The 21627-nt window shown below is 36.8% G+C and overlaps 1 protein-coding gene and 1 pseudogene across 1 annotated transcript; both read right to left on the bottom strand.

Annotated features, from left to right (window-relative positions):
* Positions 1–3251: 3251 nt before the first annotated feature.
* LOC115416604 (UDP-glucuronosyltransferase 2C1 pseudogene) lies at positions 3252–5105 on the bottom strand (annotated as a pseudogene).
* Positions 5106–8361: 3256 nt separating this feature from the next.
* Positions 8362–19671, bottom strand: chrna5 (cholinergic receptor, nicotinic, alpha 5). Its single transcript, XM_030130438.1, has 8 exons — positions 19491–19671; positions 19019–19162; positions 15614–15765; positions 14503–14547; positions 13730–13839; positions 11048–11225; positions 9391–10077; positions 8362–8805 (listed from the first exon to the last, which is right to left on the bottom strand). Exons 2-8 carry the CDS (start codon positions 19110–19112, stop codon positions 8644–8646), a joined length of 1428 nt encoding a protein of 475 aa, XP_029986298.1. The 5' UTR covers positions 19113–19162; positions 19491–19671; the 3' UTR covers positions 8362–8643.
* Between the last annotated feature and the right edge of the window lie 1956 nt (positions 19672–21627).

The following is a 21627-nucleotide window of genomic DNA, read 5'->3' as shown; positions in this document are numbered from 1 at the left end:
TACAAGCTTAGACCTTGATATTTTCTGTTTTGTTTGGATTTGTGCTGCACAGCCCATCCCACCAAGCAAACACCAGGATACAGAGACATGTTTATAGTCATGGACTGCTCATATTTCATTATTTTGTTGACACAGGCCTTCAAACACAAGGTTCCTGTTCAACTACAAGCAAAGAAAATGAGAGAAGCCTCAAGCTGGGACCTGGTTTTGTTTTTATGTCATGAGCAAAGTGTTTTTTAATATTATTATTAGTAGTAGTAGTACTAGTGGTACTAGTATTGTCATTATTATTAGTAGTAGTAGCAGTAGTATTATAATATATTGTATAACATCACATGATAATGAGTAAACAACAAAACTGTGCAGAACCCTGGAACAATGTCCACAAGTGAAATAGAATCTGAAAACACTATGAAAAGAATCTGTTTATCTCATACAGGGTTTCCTTAATGAGCACACTATCCTTGTAATTTTATCAATAAACTTCTCTTATTTGGCATTGCACAGGTCTAACTGGTTCACGCGTCTATTTCCTGGAGGGAATGATAATAAGCCCTCAGATTTCCAGTTGTTTCACCACATCATACTGTTTTATTGAAAAACAGATCTAATTAGGACAAGCTCCCACACAACCAATCATTACTGTATGAAAGAAAAAGATGAACAAAATCCTGTTTATGGAGGTGAAAACAAGAATGTACAATCTGACCATAATCCCTCGGCTGCAGCTAGAGAAACTGAGATGTTGTATTGTTATATGAAGCAAATCCCACATATGTTTTTTCATGGTGCCAGAAGATGGATTATATGATCAATGTTGGCATGAAAAGTTAAAACAAAAATGTTCGACAGTTATTTACATAATCTCTTTTATTGTGTAGTTTGGGTAGTTAAATCACCAGTGTAAGCTACTTAAAACCACACCTAACTCTACTGGACATACACAAATGTTAGATAACACTACAGGGAGCTAAGATAATCTTATACATAGTGTTATGTTATATGACTTTCAGTATTTCATGGATGTTTAATGTCTAAGTTTGATTCATGCTGAGCTAGAAAATCCCAGATTGATGATTTTTAATAAATAATGTTGGTATTTTGGTTTGTGCCTCTTTATCTTTAATTTAGTATCTTTCCTAGCTCATTGTGTACATAGAAAAATGATCCATCTATCTATTACATCCATTGACTTGTTGATTTAACACATTATAAATGGCTCTTGTGGATCCTGCGTGTACACTGTATGAGATGGTTCACTGACTGGATTGAACACTATTGGCATCAGTGTTTTAGCAACTGTAAACACACAAAATACACTGGTCTACAATTTTTTAGAAATGATTTGCTTCAGAGATTAAATGTGCTAAATGTACATATTTTAATAAGATAATTGGAAAATAATGACAAAAGTGCCGGTTTGCTGATGGTTTTCAAGGTATATGATTAAGTGTTATTACACATATATATTGGTTTATGTACATTTATATAATAGTTTTATAAATCTTCCACTAATAGAACCTGTAGGAGTGAATGTATTCTAATTGCAGACAGTGTTTTGAAGTAGTCTTGTAGCTCTGAGACAATATTCCTTTTGAGTCAAACCCATTCTCTCGTTAATTCTGAATTTCACATTTTGACCCAAGGCTGTATCTTGGAAAGTTCAGCCACCAGCATTTTTGCACTTGATTTTTCTTTATCAGTGATCTCATGTGGTAAAATTTCATTACTTTTATTCTGGAAGCATTTTCCATGTAGACCAGTGATAGCTATGTTGTAATAATAGTTATTCCTTAACCTTCCTCTTGTGTTAGGATCAGCACCGACCAGTTTAGTTTTAAATGTATAAATGAAACCACATTAAATTTATGGATTGCATCAAGGCTTTTTTGACTTTTTCTGGAACTCTGGTTCAACCAAAATAATATAAAAACATTTTTTTCACTAAGTGATGAAATGCTCTGATGACATCGTGACCTTTGTGTATTAGGATAGACTTCACCCAGTATAAAAATAAGATCATAAAGCAATAATTAGAGCCCAAACTGAATCATCAGTGCACTCAGCAACACATTGACAATCAGCTCCTCTAACGATCGTGAGCTTTTGGGGATTCTCATTTTGTCTTGTTATCCAGTATACCTGCACAAAACAAAACAAGCAAAGACGGGCATGTCCACACACGTGAGGCCAATTCAGTATAGAGTTGGTGACTGCAGAGTGCACATCGAGGGGTATACTGTACTGAGAAAAAAAGGCCCAGAGGCTCACATACGAAATATGAAAACCAATATTTTCATGGATAAGGAAGTCTAACAAGGTAACTAAGAGATGAAAAACAAATTGTAGTGATGTGACATTCACGAACGAATCGAATCTTTTGAACAGCTCTTTGAAATGAACGATGGGAACCGAGTCTTTGTAAGAGCCATTCATTTTTATTTTTTTATTTTTTTATTTTTTCAAGGAGGGAGTGTCCGATTGCCTGTCAATTTAACGACGCAGGGAAGGCACTGGGCAGGAGGAGAATGTTCGAGCAGAAAAAAAAGAGTGCTTGTGCCTGTGCATGTCTCATGGAAAGAAGTTAGCAAAAAACAACAGTTTGAAGTGTGAGGTGAGCATAGAAAAGTTTGAGAGTGAGAGACCACCTGTGAGTAATGAGCCAAAGACAAAGGAGGTATTTAAGTAATTGCAGTGATAATCATTGTTGTGTTTTGTGCAGTTTTTCCGTATGTTTGCACACATTTATCGTTCTTGTTTTGAGGACAATGAAATGTTATTTCATGAGAAAAGTTTTATTTTCTTCTTCATTTTTAGGCTACAGACTAGTCCACATAATGTACTGTGATGTTTTTTGTCAAATTCCAGCATTTGCCTAATGTCACCTCTCATGTCATGTGTTTAGCCCTCACATTTGAACTAACTATTCTTTTTTACGGTAAGATAATATTTACTGCTGCGCCAATTAAACACCTTTAAAATGTAATGTCAATCATCACATGTAGTCTATTTAGTCATTAAAACATTGGTAAATGGCAAAATAATGCAAAAAACATAAAAGAGTCAGTCTTTTGAACGGTTCTTTTCAGTGAACGGCTCCTGATTGAACGGATCCCTTCAAAGAGCCAAAAGTCCCATCACTAACAAATTGTATGATAGGTAATTGTTTTCAGTGTATTTTACAGCTGATTTAAGACATGGGTCAAAACTGACCCGTTAACATAAAGATGGTAAAGAAAACTAACACAAGAGGTAGGTTAAGTTGCAAAATATATATATTGTTAATTACTCTCGTTTAACTTTAGGTTTACACACTGTACGGTATAAACGCCTCATTAGGATAAAAACTGGTGTTAGCATAAGCAGCAAAACTCCAAACATGAACAAAGCCACATCTACAGAGTAGTAAGAATACCATGGCATTCTGTAGGACTCTGTTCTCAGGTGAGCTGCACCTTTGTGTCTCATGATAAACTCGATCCAGAAGAGGGCGTTATCCAGAGGCTTCATGGGCTGGTCTCTGTGCAGTCTGGACAGTCTCTGCATGTTCATCCTGTATGAAGGATCATTCAGGACTTCCTTTACAGTCATAAGGAAGTTGTTTTCTTTGTCCACTGTGGATAATGTGAGAATCTGAGCTCCTCCTCTTTCTCTAAGACGCACTAAGTTATCATATTGGTCAAAAAACACAGGCAGACCTACAACTGGGACTCCATGGTAGATGGCCTCTTGAAGTCCATTTGTTCCTCCATGAGCTACAAATAGTTTCATCTTGGGATGTCCTAAGAGGTCATTCTGTGGCATCCAGTCAACTAGTAAAGTGTTGTTTCCCAGATTGGCCGGTCCTGTCACCTTTATGCCTCCAAATGACTTTCTGAGGTAATTTAGCAAAAGCTGCAGCGATCTCATTTGTCATATCAGCAGGAAGTGCACTCACAAAAGTTCCCAGAGACATGAGGATGACGCCATGTTCCCCTGAACTCTGCACAAAGTCCTCCAGGTGCTGAGGTAGAGGTTTGGCAGGTGTACACTGGAACCCTCCAATGTAGACAAAATTAGGCATTGTAGGACGGGGGAACTCAAACACAAAGTCTACTCTCATGAGCCAAAGGTCTGCTCCCTGTAATAAGTCACTATATCTGACTTCTGAGCCAAAGAACTTGTCACAAACAGCTTGATACTGAGGGTTGATCAGAAATCCATCTTGAGCTTGCCACATCACATAGAAAAGAACATTTTTAACTCTCTGTATGAATGTCATTTTGTCTGATAGTCCTGAAACTGTCATTGGGATGTAAGATAAAGGGGAGGGTGCAGCTGCCAAATGACCCTCTCCACTAGTTATCCACCGTACATTATAAACTAGAGGTATTTTAAGATAGTGTGACAACAATATACCTGCGCCCCATGCCGGGTCAGTGAGTACCATGTCATATTCCGTCTCGTTTAGGCTCCTCATCAAGGTTTTATCTTTGAACATACCAGTGGCCATGTCACATATAATCCTATGCATGTTATACATTGCGGTAAACATCTCACCTGCAAAGCTGCAAATGTAAGAAATGACGTCTCTCCCCTTTCTATGGCAATGATTTTTTCTAGGATGGGATTCATAAGTCATGATTAAAGGCTTCTTTGACAGGAACTGTGATTGCATTGTAGTAGGTAGAGTCGTCCTTGACATACCAGCTTTTTGTGGTTCGTACCACAGTAACAGAGTGTCCTTCAGCGTGGAGAGCTTTGATTAGGACATCCATATTGACCCAGTGGCTCCCCTCCAGAGGAACAATCAAAATCTTGCCCCCATTACAAGTTTGCCATAACAAGAACGTGATGCACAGTAAAAGATTTTCTTTAAAATTCCTGTGCACTCCCATGTTTAACCTGCAAACAAAAACAAAATAATAATAGTAATTCTAAACATTAGGTTAAAAAAAGCTGAAAGGAAAGCTCTTTAAGCAGTCTCTCAAAGGTATTTTCTGTAATCTAAAATGAAATGTAATATTAATCCACAACATACCCTGTTTTAGAAGAAGTAGTGCAGCTGTGGATATGCACTCGTTTATTTTCTGAATGCTGGTGTGAAACACCTCAGGTACCAGTGAATGCGTTAGTGCCAAATCCGGAATGCTTGTATAAGTGGATTATGGATAAGCTCTTATTTGAGCTTTTCTTCAGGAATGGGGAACAAAGAGGTCTCTGTTGAAACCATGGAGTGAAGTGTGTTACAGCTTATTTGTATACCATATTGTGTGGATTTCAACCTGGATTATTTTTGTAATTCAAACTGCATAGCCCTTAGAAGTTTGTGTTTATTGTTACCAGTTCACTCTAGAGGGAGTTAGTGTGTTATATGAATGGCCAAGAAAATGAATATCCTTTTTATCCTTTGGGGAAAAGCCAAGACAGTCAAAATAATACTGTGTGGAGCCAATAGATCCAACAAACCAGAAGGAAAGGCTGCCAGCTGTTTTCCATGGCTGTCTTTATACTTGCTTGGAGGTTTATGTATTTAAAGTTAAATACTGAAAACATGAAATCTGAAAATTGTTAGTTTTCTCTGCTTTCTCCCAGTATAGACTCCAGTAAATAGATGCATATGAATAAATTTACAGCAGACACAAAAAATGAACAATAACTGAACTTTTAACTTTAGAACCACCAGAAGTTAATCTATACCTAAAAAACAAAACATGTCAAATTTACCCCCACAATTTTCATGCCTGCAAAAATGTTGTCTGTCTTTGCTTTAACCCTTCATGCATTCTGGTCACTACAGTGGACTGTATTCTACAGCTGTTCTCTTGTATATTCATGGTTTTTGTTGTTTTAGTTCCATATCAGCCAACACAGTGAACGCTTTTGCACCATCCCATAATACACTACAATTCATACCATACTGTAACTTTGCTGTTCTTGATAAACCTGATCTGCAGTAACATGTTTCAGTGTAAATCAATTATTTGTTAGAAAAAAAAAAAGTTTTTTTTTTTTTTGCACATTATCTCCATGAAAAGAGTAATAATTAGCCTTAGAATATGTTTAAAATGTGAGAAAACATCAGATTTTATTTCACTGTTTTAATATTAATTTCTGATATTGGGTTTTAAACATGTTTCTTTACTTCAAAAATTAAATGCATGGACATTTTTGTAACTCTATGAAAAAAAACAACTTGATCACATTGTTGTTGTTTTTTTCATGCCTATGGAGGAATAAAAACACTCAAGAAAAAAATCTTAACTAAGGTTCTCATAATTAATGCATGAAAGGGTTAAGTCATTCTCTTCCTAACATATCAAGTCAAAACATGTGTTTCTTGACAGTAAAAACTGGTATTAGATGAAAGTATCTGCATATATGTTTAGCTCATAAATCTCTGGCTGTTTTGTAAACTGTAATAAATGACGTGACAAATATTTCAGATCACACAAACAAATCCTGATGTCTAAACACTTCTGAGTTTATTATAAATGATAAAAAAAAAAAAAAAAAAAAAAAAACTTTTCTCTAAGGGTAAATGTGAGGTATATAAAGACCTATATTTTAAATCTGGATTTATCCCAACTGTATCTAACAACAGGGAATGTAACATGACGCAATTTTATGAAAAGCCAAACAGTGGGGCGCTTCAATATTTTATTAAAACAGATTAATGCTTGGAATGTACTTACCATTTGATGTTATCAGGAATTACGTGGGTTAACCTACCACACGAGATGAGGAAACCTGACCGAAACCTTTTGTTAATATTATTAGCAAGGACAAAAAAAAAAAAAACGTAACTCAAAATTTACGGTGCAAAGACCTCCAACACTCCTGGACTGGACACATGTTGTGAATGAAATTTATAACATGGAACAGCTGACTTTCTCATTAAGACTCACTACTGACAAATGTAAAAAATAATAATAATAAAATTGGATGTTTGTGCTAATCAAAGAAATCCTTGAACCTGTATAATCTTATACTTATTTTGACTTTTTTTTGCCTGATTTGTCCTGAATTTGTCTGTATTTTATTTGTCTAAAGGTTGAACCTAGATGCTCCAACTATTGTGGTCTGTTTTTTGTTTATTTGTTTGTTCTGTGTACTGTAAAATTTGTATATAAAAAATAAAGTATAAAAAAACAGATTAATGCTCAACTGAAAACAGCTGTGGGTAAATATGACCCATTGGCTGTTCTGGTATATGTACTAGTCCCCATTACTGAGAGTTTGTATTGGAATGAAAAAATCCTGTTCCCTCTGCTCCATCTGTCATCTACACCTGCCTGAAGTAAAAATAGAACATATACTTTAAATTTTCTTTGCTTGTGCCTCTTTATTTGATGATATACAATTTGCAGTTTAGTCAGATCAGCTGACATGTCACATGCTGGGGATGGGCTAAGTGTGATCAGCTGTAACATGAAGTCTTGGCCATGCAGAGGCAGTGTAGGCCCAGTGTGAATTTGAAGACAAAGGCACAATATTATACAGTACAACCCGAGCCTGAAGCCTTTAATGCAAAATATCATAGCCAGATTAATGTTTGTGAGTTAAATAAACATGCAATTACATGCACAGAATGAATCAGAGTTGGTACAAAACCTTTCACCTTCAGTAGTGTTTTTGACCTGTGACTGTTTTTTCCTGTTTATATGCTCTGTGAAAAACTACAGATGGTTAAAAATATCCTGAAAATACAGCAACTCTCTACTGATTGTTTTTGAGGGTCATGTTACATCGATTACAAAGAATGCAGGATTTGTCCTCAGGCTGACAAAGGGTGTTGTCTTAGAAATTCAAGTCTTGGCAAGAACATCACCCCTCCTTCCCACGCAGCTGTTTGACCACGTACATCTGCAATGGAGTGTCTGATCTGTTTGAATTCTAGTCAGAAAGGATTACAAGACCACATGTTTTACATTTAGAGACATGTATTTGAGTTAAATGAACATTTTTATTTAGTGGTTGATGCAACTAAAAACATTCATCTGAATTTTCAAAAGTCATTATTAGTATTTATTTGCAGAAAATTTTAATTCAGAGCTTGAATAATGCACAGATGGTTCTCTCTACCAGTTCTTCACATTGCTGTTGGGTGCTTTACATCACACGGCTCAGCTTTGTTTAATGGCTTGTACAAACCATCTTGCTCTTGATCACGTTCCAGGTTTTCAATGGGGATCAGGGCTGCAAATTGGAAGGGGTCTCTTAGTTATTTCTAGCACTATATGAGGTCGTTTTTCTCATTACGTCTCATGTTGTTGTACCTTACCATGTTGTGTTTACATGCTAGACTGTTGTCCACAAAGTGCTGCTACTGGGGCTATTGTATGTAATGATGATTGTAATTATGTCAAATAAAGACTGAAGTTTCTGAATGTAGAAGTTTTTATTATATGTAACACATACTGGGTGTTTTCAGTCATCAAAAAGGTACAGGGGGAAAAAAAATAAATAAATAAGATGTCATTGTGAGATGCATCCATAATGGGCAAAATAGTCCCCAAAATCTGCAGGCTGATCCCTGACCTGAATGTGGATAACAAGAAGAACTGGACCATATATCTCTGAAATAATCTTACTCTCAAGTGAGACCCATAATGAGCTCTTAATGTGCTTTTCCATCATTTGTGGTAACATAAAAGGCAGTGTTTAGAGGATACTTCCAGGATAGTGGTTAGGGACGATAATACTGGCCCATTTGTAAATAACTGGGATGAAAAGGAGAGCGGAGCCAAGTATCGATACCAGGAGGAAGGCCCACAGAAACATTCGGTCCAGAACCTGGGCAACATACTTCCAGTTTTGTACCACCTGTAAATAAAAAATAAAACACAAATACAGGTTGCTTTAACTGGTAAGTGTTGAAATAGCATTTGCAACTGCATGCAATTATTAATTCATACGAGCTTGTCATACAAATAATTGTGATTTATAATTTAGCTATGTTTTTTCTGTTCTGCTGATGATGTAGTGCAGTGCAAGCCTAGCAGTAGTTTATTTATACACATGCAGTAGACCTACTGAGGAAGAAAAAACAGGTAAAAGATGATGTTTCTGTTTGCTTGTTGGGCTTTGGAATATAAATTGCACAGTGTAATGACACATATAAGAAAAAATAATGTATAGGCGCGATGTAATCAATGCTTATTGTAAAGAAATCACTGATAATAACAGGAAACAGCAGAAAAAGGAGAAAGAAATAGTGATGGAAACATATCTCTGTTTATACAGTTGAATGGAGACTATTATTACCATTATGCAAAATAATTCCAGTATTGTGATTGTTTCTATTCTATGTAGGCACAGAATGTAACCAGCATTTAAATACAGATTGTTTTCCTGCATGTAGTTTAGTCATTTCCTACACAGTTGCTATCCTTCATACAACACACTCACCTCTCTGACCTCATTTTCTTTAACCACATGCATGGTAATGTAGCGAATCGAATCCAGCGCTGCTTGTAGGTTATGTCTGGTGTTGAGTAGAGGGGTGAGTTCAGGTGATGAATCTTTCATCATTCCCAGTCCTACTGTCCCAGCCACCCCAGTAGCGGCGTAGCGGTCCACATGGCTGCGCATGCACAACAGCTTAGGTAGTCGATGCAGGAAAATCCTCCTCACCCACGGGGCCATGCCATGATGTGTCGAAGAGGAGCGATGGTGGATGTTGATGGCGAAGACAGTGATGATGATAGAGAGCGTGACAAAGATCATGGTAAAGACGAGGTACTCCCCGATAAGAGGGATGGCCTTGGACGAAGAGGGGATGATTTCTTCAATGACCAGGAGGAAAACAGTGAGAGACACCAGCACTGAGGTGCACAAGGAGATCTTCTCACCGCCGTTGGAGGGTAAATAGAAGACAAGGATGGTGAGGAAGGACAATCCAATGCAGGGGATGATGAGGAAAAGGGTGTAGAACAGAGGGAGTCTGCGGATAATGAAGAAGTAGGTGATGGTGGGATAGGATGAACTGCCATCTCTCCTCAAACCACGACTACCAGTAGCTTTGACTATCTCCCATTCACCATTGTCAAAATAGTCCTGTTTGTCCACATGGAAGTCCTCCAGAATAATGTCCACCTGTGGAAAGTTTGTTCATATGTTAGTCACGTGGTTCCTGTTGATACCAATGCAGACTAAACATACAGAGCAGGGGTGTCAAACTCTTCAGTTATAGGGGCCACATATACAGCCCAATATGATCTCAAGTGGGTCAGTAAAATAATGGCATAATAACCTGTAAATAGTGACAACTCCAAATCTGATTATGTTTAGCACAAATATATATATATTACTGCCGTCAAACAATTAACATTTTTGATCAGATTAATCACAGGGTTGCTGTGGATCTATTTTGATTAATCACAATTAAATATCATTCATTTCGTTCATTCAATTCATATCATTAATCTATATTAATTGCATTTCATTATGCATGAGCAAACAGACTCAAGAAAGAAGGGAATATATATGCACTTAACGTGTTTATTAAACACCTTCAGCCGTTTCAACAACATGGATCTTGTTTTTTTTTCTACTCATATTTCCATCCAGAGGGCCAACGTGCTGTTTAGTGTCTTCCATCTTTATGGGTTGGTTCTGCTGCCTGTCACTACCAGATCAACTGCCCATTTGTTCATTCAACAGTAACTCTTCTTGGACAAACTGCCCCAAATGCATTGGCAGAGACATTCAGAGTCCTTCTGCGCTGTAGATGTGCTGATTGCATTAAACATTTTGAATCAGATTAATTATGATGATAGATTAATTCAAATTAATGCATTAATTTTGACAGCCCTACAATTTATAGATTACATTGGATCTACAAAGGCACAAAATATGTAGTAACAGGCATCTGAAACTGAAATGCATATTATTTAGCAAAATAGTCAGAACAACTTGTAAAGACTCAGTGACCCCCTTGACTGTGACTGTATAAGTTTTATACTTTGCACATTCACCACATGGGCCAGATTGGACCCTTTGGTGGGCCATTTTTGGCCCACAGGCCATACGTTTGACACCCCTGTAGTAGAGGATAGACACAAACCTGGGAACCATCATAGGTCCAGGAACCAAACTTCATTGAGCAGTTCTGGAGGTCAAAGGGGAAGAAGGTCACATCAATGGTGCAGGCTGACTTGTAATTGGCTGGTGGTGTCCAGGTTATGGTTCCATCAAACTTAACAACAGCCTTAGTGACCGTTCCCTCAAAACGTCCATCTGAGCTGTTTAAGAAATATAATATAAATATACTAAGTACCTACAACTACCTTTACAAAGCATTTAAATATGGTTTGTAATTAAATTCATAATATTGTAAACATTTTCACACAGCTGCCAAATAATGAGCCCACACATTCATGGTTAAGCATCAGATGGCATGTGTTGTTCCATTATTATTTCATACATCACTGAAGGTGGCTTCTATCCTGGATAAGGACACCTTTCTGTCTTTGAGGACTTGATTTAGTCTTTTGAGAGGCTGTGTAGTGTGTTTAGCACAGCCTCCATATTTTCATTAATGCATGTTTTACAAGCATCTGTTCGGTTTCATTTGTCTTCTTTTTCCATCACTTCACTTTTTTTTCCCTCAAGTTTTTATCTCCCAGAACAAGAAGGTCAGGCTAACTTCCTTCAATACCTTCATGGCTATGAATACATTTCTTAAATATCAAATATTTATACATGTATGGTGTTTGATCTCATATGTAATGTCAGCACTTACGTATGTAATGTATGTAGTATATCTCATGAGCATCAGGACATGCGTCATGCATAAATCCCTATATGTTTTTTATTAATTTAACAGGCAACTTCATGTTGTTTATTTTTATGTATTTATTGCTTTTAGTGTATAAACTTGCTAAAAAAAAAAGTATTATAATGTACTATAATGTGTACTGTTATGTTCTTGTTGTTTAACTTAAAAATTGGAATTTAAAAAAAGCACACCTTAGGATTCAGAACCAAAGCCAAGAAATCAGCATTAAAAGATACTCATCAACATAAAATCAAATTTATTTGGCATCTACAAGTATCAGCTTCAACTGATAAATTGCTATTAAATTTGAAGCATTTAACTTCTGTTGGTATATCTTACAACTCACAAAAAGTCATTGGACATTATCACATGATGATTCATTCACTAAGGCTTTGGATACATGGTTTACCTTGACATTTTTAGTGCGCTGTCAGCAGCCCTGCACATTATTATCACAGGCGCATAACATAAGCAAGGAGTTTTTCATGCAGACTGAAGTTAAGAGTTTTATTGTGGTGCTGTTTGGTATCTTAAATATTAGTAACTCATTAGTAAATGGATAACATAGCAATAAGTCACTGATAGGACCAGATTAAATAAGAAAAGCCACCAGCAAGATCTGAGAGTTTTTAGCATAGTTAACCCTCCTATTATCCTCAAATATTACTAATACATTTTACCCTTGGGGTCAATCTGACCCCAGGGATATTTGCCTCCAGAAAATGATTTACATAAAATTGTTGACCAAGTTTTGTGTCAGGCACTTTGTTTATTTGTTGAATACATAAACAACCCCTTGATAATAAAACCTATCAGTGAGTTGACCTCTCTTCGAGCGCTACTAGAGGACAGGACACTCTGGTCCCTCTACTCACTTCAACTCAAGGTAGACATGCTGCTAAGTCATTATTCGAGTTCTTCATATAACTATCAACTGACAATATTGAATGTGTGATGATAATTTTAGAGTGCAGGCATCTGTAGTTGGAAAGACTTGGATGTGATCAAGTTGTAAGCCTACAACCGCAGAAAAAATTATTAGACCATCAACAGTCATCAAAAACAATGGTTATGCAATCAAGTACTAACTCCTGTGTGTATCGTGAGTAAAACAGACAAAAAACGAAAACATGGAATGCCTAAAAACACTGTTTTTGACAGTAAAGTGCCATAGATATTTATATAAGAACTGAAGTGATTTTGGTTATTATCAAGAAAACATGGAAAATGTCTGGATATCAGCTCTTAAATTAAACTCTTATGAGCTATTTTTGTTGTTATTGTTATATTTGTTCAAGCAAATGTACCTTTAGTTGTACCAGGGATTAAAATTAACAAGAAATTGAAGAAAACAAGGATGGTCTAATCATTTTTTTCATGACTGTACAAGTCAAGATGTTTCCCACATGCCCACACCACGAAAAGTATCAAAGTTATGGTGGGAATAGCTGTTTTCCCCACCCCCATGTATCAACTCAAAAGTATCTACTATTCATCTGCAGGAGTGAGGATGTTAGGTCACACACACAGACAGACAAGTTTTACACAGATAAAACAGCTTAGGGTCAAATTGACCCCAGAGGAACACTAATGCGTGTGATATGTGTTCAGCACCTTGAAAAAATATAATCATGATAATTTTACCCTTAATCAGTTGTCCCCATTAAAGTCATGAAATACGAGCAAAAAAAAAGTCCATTATTATTTTTGGATGATAAACATCGAATGGGGTCAAATTGACCCAAAGGATAATTTGAGGGTTATGAAACAGTAGTAGTGTTTTGATATTGTTAAAACAGTTACAATTTACTGTGTATAAGGGTAGTCTTATTGTAAAGTTCTCCACATTTCTATTGCCTCAAATCATTAAGTAAATTTCACAGTAGACAGACCTATTTTTCATTGAGGCGATCATGTAAGAAATGAAAGAACATGTTTTAAGTGTTTTCCTAGCATTACAACACATACTTATCATACAGAACAACGTCAGGGAGCCAAATCCTATCAGAGGGAACTCGGATGGTTGTGATGCCCAAATAGTCGTCTGGGTCCCATCTGAGCTTCATATCAGTCCATTCCTACAAACAGAACTAGAGAATTCATTAAACTGAACACATTTTAGGAATAAAGAAAAAATTTCAATGAACACAAAGCTCATAGTAGTGTCTACATACTTAATAATTCCGTGCTTAGATGTAATATTTTACCGAACTTCAGATCCAATAACACTCCGAAAGCTCTGATGCAATTATATAATTTATCCTTACTTTCACTTAAGAAATGTCATCTGTGAGAGATCACCGTTGTCCTCCATCTCCCATTTTACATGACGCAATCAATCAATGTGAAAGGGAGCAGCTGACCTGAATAGCAAATCCAGGTCTTTGGGGATAATTCATAAGATGTGTGAGACACAGGACATCCAAGACCATGAATAAGGCTGACAGTAACAGTGGGGAGGAGGCGTCCAGTGGAGGCAGGTGTGTGGGCACAGGGCCGAAAGTACTCATACAGATGAGGACTGTCAGTGAAATGCCACCAGACCACAAGAAAGATAAAGGAGTGTGGAGAGGCTGTCTAGTTCTCTCTAAATGTCATACAAGTCTGTAGTTGATTTAAAACACTTCCTTGATGATAAAGGGGCTACGCTGTATGATGAAGCGATATGTTCCTTCTTAAGATGACTGTGAAACCCAGAGTTCCTTTCATTGTGTGTAGTTGCAGAAAACATCTTTACTTGCCTGTTTCATCCACACGTTGGTTGTCATTAACTGGTTTTTCTCATCCTGGAATATTGAACCAACAACAACAACAAAAAAAATATTTGAACACATAGTTTGTAGTTTTATATGTTAAACCTAGCACATAAATAAAATAGTCTGCATTATGCCTGCATAATGGAAGGTGAATCTACCGTGTACCATATTACAATGACAATATAGGTTGCAATAAACGGTACGATCAAGTGGTGCCAGGCACAACAAACCCCGCCCCTCGCACGTGTTGTAGCTTATTTTGGCATGGATCCAGCTGATGTCATCATGTCTATGCATGTGCTGATGTCAGCATAACAAATGTCTCCATATATGAGCCAAGTTTGTAGTAAATTGAAAGAAAATTGATGTTATTATAGACATGCTAACATTCGCCCATTATAAGTAAATGGGAGAGGAAAAAAGATTTGAAAAATTCATAAAAAATTTGAACTTTGATCTTCTGTTCCCAAAATGTAACCACATCTATTCTGGGTCACTGGCAATCTATAAACCCAAGTTGGTATGAATTCAACCAATAAGTTTTGTTGCTATAGACATGTAAAATTTTACCCCTTTATAAATAAATAGGAAAAAAACAGATAAAAAAAATTCATAAAAAATTTAAACTTTGACATATTTTTCCTAAAGTGTAATGACATCTATTCTAGGTCACTGGCAGTCTATAAACCAATTTGGTATGAATCCAACCAATAGTTTTGCTGCTAGAGTGTTAACAAATAAACAAACAAACTGAAACAAAAACAATACCACTTGCCTCCCCTTCAGAGGGCGGGGTAAAAACAAAAAAAATCACCACCAAATTAATCTGAGTGTAGCTGCGTCTTGTTCTGATTGGCCAAACGTTTGTTGTGCTAAGTGTGAAAGCAGTGGCAAATGAAAATCATATGGTTCTTCCTATTCATTATATTTCAGGCAGTATTTTTTTTTTCTCTGGGTTTATCATGCATGTTCATATTGCAATGAAAATACAATTAATCAGTGAGCAATAGTAGTCAGAGTAATGTTAGTTGATTTTTAAGAAGCAGATGCCTTAAAATATGGTAAAATGTGACAGAATATGCTCTTATATCTTTACCACATCAACCAGCTGGGATATAGCCAGTCCAAACTTCACACAGATGGTCTGGTTTAGGTATTCCACTGGACGAACCCATTTCTGGTAGTTTCCAAAGAGGTATTTGAACAGTTTGTCCTCTGCTTTTGCATAGGAGGAGAGTTTTGGAACCCCTAAAAAGACATAAAGAGATAAAAATATGACCTATTAATTCCTACTTAATTCTGCAAAAACGACAACCGCTTTGATTTCTGTACCGTCTGAGAATCAGCCAACTTCCAGCTCACTTTGTAGCTTAGTTCTCAGACAGTGTTGCATTCACATGACCTTCACATTGTGTTCAAGTGTAGGGTTTCTTGAAATGAACACTGGAGGGAAGCTTCCAGAGAAGACAAACACAAGCTTCTATCAAAACACCCACTGAATACATCACAAGCTGCGGTAAGAATCATTATAAAAATAAAACAAAAGTGAAAATCTAATCATTATGATAAATGAACATCCTCTATACAGTCACTTGCTAGTAATGTACTGTACAAACATGAGTCAGAGGCTTTTCATCACTCTGCTTTATATAAGTAATGAAGCATAAGGCCACTCAGGAGTATTTCCTCTGAGAGCTGTGATTCTGGTAATAAAAGAAAACTTTGGAGATTATATTGAACTGGGTATTGTACATGTGCATAAAGATCACATTCCTTTCACAATCTGTAGAATATCGTATTTGCGTACTGTAGTATTATTTGTAAAAAAAAAAAAAAATTCTCTTGGAACCGTTGCATTGTATTTGTGGTCAGTGTTTCAGTCCTTAAATACCACAATATTATATCTATTCACCTAGCTTACATTTGTTAAAACACAAAGGTGATAAACTGTAGACTCGTGGAATTAATGCAGGTATGTAATAACCGGAGCTGTTTTATACAAGACCGTAAAGCATTTTCCTGAAACAGAGTCGGACTACAGAGTGGAAAAATATTGATCCCATTTTACATTACAATCAAATTCTTTCACCCTTCTCCTTAAATCATTCATCATCACGGTGATAAACTCGATTTATGGATGAAGACTGTGGCTGGAAACCAACCACGAGAATGACCACAAAGGAATGCTGTCACCCTTTGAGTATGTGGATCAATAGAGGCAAAGGCTGTAACACCCCCAATCAATGACTGTGAAATCAGCAAATTTGTCATCTCTTCGGGCTCTCCCACACTATCACCAGCATCCTGCCTATAGCTGAACCTGCTGCATCATTCATTCACATATGTTTAGCACAACAGACCCAAAAAATCCTGAAAAAAAAAGTTGTTTGAAATAATATCAATAGGACATATCTATTATTGAAAAAAAATTCCCATTGGGTCATAAACCACATTCTTTTTAGCCATACTTTTTTCTCATTTTGGTGTTTTGTGCACTTAACCCTTCAAACCCTAAGCCTAAACTGGTTCTCCTGGACTTTCTTTCTTATTTTGACTAACTAAAAGGGTAGAAAATATGCTGTGAGTGAGTTTGTTTGCCCATCTTTCCAGAGCACTTTTTTCCCAGATCTTTCCAAATTTAGCAGTTATCTACACTTTACTGCATGTTATTATCTTGCTAAAATGGCTTCTTCTCCAGTTTCTAGTACAGGCATGAGTGAAATTACAATAATGACCCAATAAAACCCATAAAGCGGAACAACTCAGGTTTCAGAAACTGTTGGAATTTTTCCAATTGCACAAACAGTGAAAGAGTTACAGCCAACCAAACTGCATGTGCACAGGGTGTGTCAGCGATGGTACGTCAGGTTTTAAAGAGTTCAATTAAACAAAATGCAGACTGGAAAACAGCATGAAGACAACACAGAAGTTTGAAGAACAACGAAGAAAAGAATCAAATCTAATGAACTATAAAACAACTCTTTAAACCACTTCCTAACTTAATTTCCCAATCAGTTACTCTATCATGATATACTGTTACCAAGATATGAAATTACATACAGTATAAGTTGATAAACGATTGGCTATATTGCAATCCCCTGGTTAGAAATCATCTAAAAAATACTGATGTACAAAATTAACATTCAGTGTAAAGTAATCACTGCATTTCCAAAGAGGCTTTACTCAGTACATGCTGTTGTCTGCCAGGTGGAGTGGGCAATGTGACAAAAAAAGCAAATAAGTAATGCTTTAAAAATATGGATAATTTCATCTAATAACACTGTTATAACAGCGAGATGAAACGACTTCTTCCAGTTAAATGTGCAAGACAAAATGTTGAGTTCTTTTCAGATAGATGCTGTTCATATGTAGATGCATGTGTCTATAAATATAGCAAACACACGTATACAGACATACGGTACATTAACAATGACAGCACTGGCAGATCGCTCCTCTTTCCCTCCACTCTCATATTCCTTTCCTGCCCGCCACCTCTTACAAGTGACATTCCTGACTCAATGCATCATCATCATTCTGACACTATCTGCCCACCCTGCTCCCCTCGGTTCACTTCAGTTTATAGCTTTGCAGACACTTATCAGTCGCCATTGTGACTTTTAATTTGTTGTGCGTTCTCCTTTTCTTGCCTGAATACACCTGGTACATTTTGTTTAAATCATATCAGTGTCATTCAGTGTTTACTGTTTGTACAATACTGTAGGTCAGTGTTTTTCAACCTTGGGGTCGGGAACCCATGTGGGGTCGCCTGGAATTCAAATGGGGTCATCTGAAATTTCTAGTAATTGATAAAAATAAAAAAAAAACCTCGCTAATAAAAAAAAAATATAGGGTGAGTTGAGAGAGACAATCACAATCCATACAAGACATGACAAACACTGAAGCTGAAACTGAAGCACTGTGGTGCTGTTATCTTTCAAATGTTCATTGTGGTCGGTTTCAGATGCCGCGGCTCTTTCGTAATTCATAGTTTGAGTTATTGTTTGTTCAGTATTAATTGTCAGCCTTGTAAATCCAAGCTGGACTGACTGTACATATCCTGACCAAGGAAAATCAAATTCTCACTTTGTGCAGTAATCTACACCTGGCTTTTCTGCCTCCATCCTTAATTATATACATTATATAGACTAAATGTCATCTAAAATTAACGTTTATTTGCAACATAGTGTAGCAAACTATTACATGATCAAAAACAAATTTTAGCAAAAAAAAAAAAAAGTCTCCGTTTGGAATTGGAATGTCTGGGTTTGTCAGAAATTTGTGATGTTAAAATGGGGTCACGAGCCAAAAAAGGTTGGGAACCACTGCTATAGGTAAAGTGGACTTTCATGAGGCTATACCAGCAAAAGACAATTTTTGTGTCTTTTTTTTCTCTCTCTCTCTTACTAGTACCTGCTTTGTCAGTGACCATCTGTCACACTGAGTCTCTCGTCCTCAGACATGTAAATGTGATAAGGAATTCCCACTGATGAGACAAACTTACGCAGTGAGTGGCACAGGTGGTTACAGGACAGCAACGACAGTAGCAGCAGCAGCAGTGTGCGAGAGCTGGCTGCCCCTCCTGCTCTCAGCATCATCTCAGAGAAGGCACTGGATCCACACAGCTGGTCCCTCGGGCATTCCAGACCTGATAAAAAGAGAAACTGGCATCAACCAATACCTTAGGCTGAGGGTTCAAATCCATGGCAATCACCTTCTGATATCCCTTCTCCATGCAGATTCAATTATAGATTTCAAAGAACAGAAAATGTAAATCTGTAAAAAAAAAAAAAAAAAAAAAAAAATCAACAACATCCTATGAATGCTTTATGACAACCTGACTTAGATTTAGAAACAGCTGTGTATGTGCATGGCTACTGAATCAATCCAAGGATTCACTCTTCATTCACCTTGCTAACCTGCCCCAACTGCATCTGCGCATCACATAATAAAATACACCAAAGCTGTGTTCTTACCTGCAATGAGTCTCTGTCATTAACACACAGTCCAGAGTGGTGGGGATGGGGTGATGACAGCGGTGGTGCTGCTGTAACACTCCTCCATTCCATGCAGTTTCCTTCCCTCAGCCTCGTACGGATGCTGCTTCACTCCCTGCTGTCTCCAATTGTGCACAGGCAACACATCCTCATCTTCTCCTTCTTCCTCTCCTCCTCCTACTCCTCCCCCTCTTCCCTCATAAAGCCCGCCCCATTCCCCCCTCCTTACCCCACGCCCTCTCTTTCTTTTAGCATCCCTGCTATCCATGTAGCCACCCCACTACCTCTCCACAGCACAATAATGAAAGCTCTGCCGCTGAGATTGTGCTTCCCAGTTTCATAACAGCATTCAGCTGGTGTCCACAGTCGCATACGATGCTTTGTGTGGTTGTGTCAGTGTTTTTGTGTCTTTCAGTGAATGTGCCTGCTTCCATGGTGACAGCGTGCGGTGGGACTGAGAGATGGGATTAGGAGGATCATCACCCTTCTCTAGCTGGAAAAAAAATGTGTTTTGGGTGGGTGGGAAGGTTCTTTTATCTTTAATCTGATGAGAATACCCACTCACACAGAGCTTCAGCAAAAACTACACAAGCACTTTGACCTTTTTCTGACTAAACGCTGTGTCAATATCTAAATAGTGGAACATGCTTTTGTTTGTATTGGGCTGCATGACAACTATTTCTTACAAAAAATTATAATTTTGTGTAAACTATTGTTATCACATTCATTGCAAGTAGGGCTGTGTATTGGCAAGAATCTAGCAATACGATACAAATCCCAACACTAGGATCACGATACGATATATCACGATATATCATGATACTGCTAAAAAGGCAATGTTTTGTTTGTTTCTGTTTTTTTAAATGATTATTTCCTTGAAGAATTGAATTACACCAGAAATCTGCACAAATACTAAACACGTTTGGATTTGATCACAACAGGATCTAATGTTATATCACAAAATGTTCCTGTGTTCAAATTGAAATTCTGTTTTACAGACATTACAGTTTAAGATCCTGTTCAAATGTTCATATTCTATTAGTTCAGAACTAACATCAGAACAGTATTTTTGTGCGATATCAACAAAGGAACTGACATTATTTAATAAAAGAGTGTTAAATGAGAATAAATAAAACAGAAACAAAAAAGAAAAAAAAAAAAAAAATGAACCTCCACAATATCTGCAATTGAATAAATACCTAAAAATATCGATACAGTACTTTTTAATATCGATACAGTATTGTGAAATGAAATATTGCAATATATTGCAAAACCGATATTTTCTTACAGCCCTAATTGCAAGTATGTCTGATCTCATGGCACCTTTACTTTCCTTCTTTTTTCCCCATTTTTTTTTACATGCAGGACATTTTTTTCCACATCTAGAACTGTTTGTGACCTATATAAAATTCTGATGCTTAGTTTTATTTAAAAGTGACAATACAGTACAGTGACAGTGCAGACAATCTAGTCAGTAATATACTGTATTGCAGCGATTACTGAGTGAAAGGTTAAAAAATGCAAAGCCAACAGCGAGTAAAGAGCAGATTAACATCTAAATGACACAGCCAGTTTGACATCACAGAAAAACTGCATTTTGCTTTTAAACTGTACAAGATGAAACGGCTGGATTTTTCATCCTGAAGTATAATCGTTTATTCAGAAATAGGACCAAAAATGATTAGCAGATATTATAATCTTGTCTTTGGTAGGAGTTGGGTCATTACATGATTAAGTCAAAGGACAACTTGTCTGAAAAGTTCAACTACAGACCAGGCAGCGCTGTGAAAAGTAATTTCAACTGGCACAGCACACTCTACAAACAGACGTTGGACTTCGGCACCAGCTGTGAGACAGGTTTGTCGGGAACGTCTACAAAATGTAACAATGAACAGAGGTTATGTGACATATATTTAACAACTTAAGCATTCTGAGGAGACATCACAGTCACTGCACGTACTAATAGAACCTATTAGTTAAACTATAACAATCAAAAACAATTAACACTTATTTATTTGTTTGTTTTCATCATTAAATGTTCAATAACTTCAGTCTTAACACTATTGGAACACCAAAATCTTTAAACACATTAATGAAACCTTGATAATTATGGTTA

The sequence above is a fragment of the Sphaeramia orbicularis genome, chromosome 3 (genome assembly GCF_902148855.1).
Source record: "Sphaeramia orbicularis chromosome 3, fSphaOr1.1, whole genome shotgun sequence".
Lineage (NCBI taxonomy): Eukaryota > Metazoa > Chordata > Actinopteri > Kurtiformes > Apogonidae > Sphaeramia > Sphaeramia orbicularis.
The sequence above is the reverse complement of the archived record's forward strand: the minus strand, read 5'-3'. Positions and strand labels throughout refer to the sequence as shown.

Excerpts from the sequence above, each read along its gene's own strand:
- chrna5 (XM_030130438.1), bottom strand. The coding sequence starts at position 19,112 with ATGATGCTGAGAGCAGGAGGGGCAGCCAGCTCTCGCACACTGCTGCTG. Across the intron at positions 13,840-14,502 it reads CCAACGTGTGGATGAAACAG|GAATGGACTGATATGAAGCT; the intron begins GCAAGTAAAGAT and ends TTCTGTTTGTAG. Across the intron at positions 10,078-11,047 it reads GGACCTATGATGGTTCCCAG|GTGGACATTATTCTGGAGGA; the intron begins GTTTGTGTCTAT and ends AACTTTCCACAG.